At 40.6% G+C, this 3112-nt stretch overlaps 1 protein-coding gene across 1 annotated transcript in view; it reads right to left on the bottom strand.

The window, feature by feature from the left end:
* LOC103457183 (interferon-induced protein 44-like) overlaps nucleotides 1-464 on the bottom strand; it is an 8365-nt gene extending 7901 nt beyond the window's left edge. Inside the window, exon 1 of the mRNA XM_017302100.1 lies at nucleotides 381-464. Coding sequence (XP_017157589.1) covers nucleotides 381-464 — 84 coding nt within the window. The remainder of the gene's footprint in view (nucleotides 1-380) is intronic.
* Nucleotides 465-3112: the final 2648 nt, after the last annotated feature.

The following is a 3112-nucleotide window of genomic DNA, read 5'->3' as shown; positions in this document are numbered from 1 at the left end:
CGTTCGTAGTATCAGAAGACGAGGCCCAGTTAGCCTGATTCTGAGCTAGGTTAGCAGGGCTAGCAGTAGCAACCTCGCCACCTTTGGTTCCTCCTCCAGCTGCGCTGGGTTTGACTGAGTTTCTGGTCGACTTAGACATCTTACCACTAGTTTATAGATAACACTTATCACCTGACGCTGATTCCTCGGCTCCCTGCCCGATTTACATGCAAAATGCGTTATGAGGGGTGGTGCGGAACGCTCCTAGGCAACCATCATGTTGAGCGCGTCACGTGACTCATGTGAATATATTTTTTAAAATACTGAAACATTCGCAGACCCCCATGTGACACTACAATGATAAGTAGGTACAGACAATAAATACAGTATTAGCGGTTTACCTTGTAACCTTCCTTCACATGTCCCTTTAAAGCCAGTTTGATGTCTTCCTCCAAGGCTCCTCCTCCTTCTTTGCTCAGGCCCATGATGTCACAGAAGACAAACGGGTACAATGACCTGCCCTCTTTTTGCACTTTGTAAGTTGTGTACTGCAAAACAGAAAAAGCACATTTATCAAATAAAAAAAACGGTTTTGGAAGCACATATGGAAGTTTATTTGGGATAACATACCAGGTGTCATGTGCTCTGAATTTTCTGGATAGGCTTCCCAAATTTAGCTTAGGTGGGGATCGTGTCTCCTTCCTAAAGAGTATGACAGCTGGACATTCCCATATTTTTTTATATTTGCCTAATTTGAACTAATGAACGAGGAACCTTCAAGCATCTGTAAATTTGATCTAGTAATGAACCAGACATGTGGAGGTTGTGTGCCTCCATTTATCTCCAACCAGGGGCCCGGTATAGGGGGGAAAGTGATAACAATTCTAGGGCCCTGACCAGCAGGGGGCCCTCCACAATTTAATTATTTATTTTTTGTTCATAGAAAAAATCAGGGCCCTGTCAATTACAAAATTAATCATATTGTATTTTCAAAGATTGTTTTTAGCAGTATAAATGTAATGTTCCCACTCCCAGATCAAAAACCATACATCCATATTTGCTCTGAACCCCCACTATCTGCATTAAATGGTTCGTTCCTGCTTGGAGCTTCAGAGTGACACTGTTAGCAGCAGACAGTGGAAGACATAACAAACTTCTACGACATGATGACAGCTTTAACAAATATGGAGAAAACAGATTTTTTATTAAAGTTATGTACTGCAGCTTGAATAAAATGCAACTACATAACATTTTTGAGAAGTCTGGATTGCATTATGTGTATTTTACACGTTGCTTTTGACTGTTGCTCATGGGGAGACATTTCAGTATCTAAAACTAATAGAAAAAATTTAAGCAACCTACTTGTATACTGGATGTGAACTGTTCGATGTAAAATTCATGAACAGTAAATATTGTGCTAATTATCAGTAATGAAGCAAAGAAAGCAAGGCAGATGCAGCCTTTAAAATTGTGACTTCATTTTCGTCCGTAGAAGAAGAAGAAGCGCGGTGCATGCTGGGATAGTTGTCAGAACTCTGGTTTGTAATCTATTAATAAAGTTTGACTGACCTATCTACCTACCGACCGTCTATAATCAGGTCGTCTGCAGGTCATTTAGCATCACGTTCTCCACCAACATGCTGTGCGCAAACAGAGAAGGGTGACCATCGTCCGGCCACGTCCTGACCCAGGAAGGCTCTCCTCGCCGACCAGAGTAGGATTGTTTTGTTGACATTCCCTTTAGTGCAGCTCCATCTAGTGGATGCATAATGTAACTCCAGCCTCTCCTGTAGCGTCTATTCTATGCACCTTATATATGAAAAAGTTTTAAAATAGGCCATTCACTGAAGGTGCGCCTTGTAATCCGGTGCACCTTATAGTGCGGAAAATATGGTAATCATCCAACTCAATGTTTAAGATAACAGATTTAAGTTAGTCTTACTCAAATCATTAGTTTACTTAAAAAAAAATGGTGAATGGACTGAACTTACACAGCACTTTTCCAGTCATTTTGAGCACTCAAAGCACTTTCCACTAGTCACATTCACCCTCACACATTTATACACAGATCAGTTAAGTACCCAGGGGCACATTAACATGTGGCAGGAAGAAGCTGGAATCAAACCTACAACCTTCTGATCACAAGACGACCACTCTACCCACAGAGCCACAGTCGTGTGTCAGAACTATGGTATTGAACTTAATTATTTCAAGTAAAGTCAAAGTGAAAAGTTAATTTAGGTTAAAGATTTGTAAGTTTTGAGTTAAATGAACACAAAAAGTAAGTTGTCATAGCAAAAGCAAAAGAATTAAGTGAAATTAATGTAAATAAGTCCATAAGGTGAACTGCAGCCCAAATACACTTTAGAGTGTATAAGATGTTGTTGAATCTTATTGTTGATGTTCTTGTTGACTTCCTGTTGTTTGTGGAGATGTACGCAGGTGGGTGCAATTTGCTAATAAAAGGCCACAGGTTGCTCTGGGGAGCACTGCACTCAGGCAAAATGTAACTGAAGGTTGAGTTGATTTCCTCCGTTTCCAAGACCAGCATTTCCAGCCCCTAAAAGATGGCAGCGTCAACAGGACGGAGTTTGAAAGCTGATGAACCGATTATGCTGACATAGATGAAAAAATCTACAAGTTGTGAGAAACTAAGTTTTTGGCCTACTTACTTATAATATCCTTCAGCTTGAGCTGAAGAATATTATATTATTGAAGGGAGAACGTGATGATGCGGAAGAAGACGCCACCAGAAATTAAGAGGCGTATGCAGAATTAATTCAAGTCTTGGACAATAAGAGTCTTGCCCTTGTCATGTGAGATGCTGTGGACAATGGCAGAAAAGCCTTAAAGATCCTCAGAGATCACTATGCTGGTTTGAGTAAGTTATGAGTGATTAGCTGACGCCTCTTCAAAAAGGTGTCACAAGAGCGCTTCGTAATGCAGGAGAAGTTTTAATTGATGGTCTGCTGACTACAATGATTTTGAAAGGATTGTCTGATGAGCAGGGCTGGCCCAGAGTATAAGCAAACTAAGCAGCCACTTAGTGCCCAGGGCCACAAAAGGCCCCCCAGTGGAGCTGATTTTTTTTTTGTTTAGTAATAATTTCTATGTCATAATAATAACAAAAACC

This window comes from Poecilia reticulata, linkage group LG21 (assembly GCF_000633615.1).
Source record: "Poecilia reticulata strain Guanapo linkage group LG21, Guppy_female_1.0+MT, whole genome shotgun sequence".
Classification (NCBI taxonomy): domain Eukaryota; kingdom Metazoa; phylum Chordata; class Actinopteri; order Cyprinodontiformes; family Poeciliidae; genus Poecilia; species Poecilia reticulata.
The sequence above is the reverse complement of the archived record's forward strand: the minus strand, read 5'-3'. Positions and strand labels throughout refer to the sequence as shown.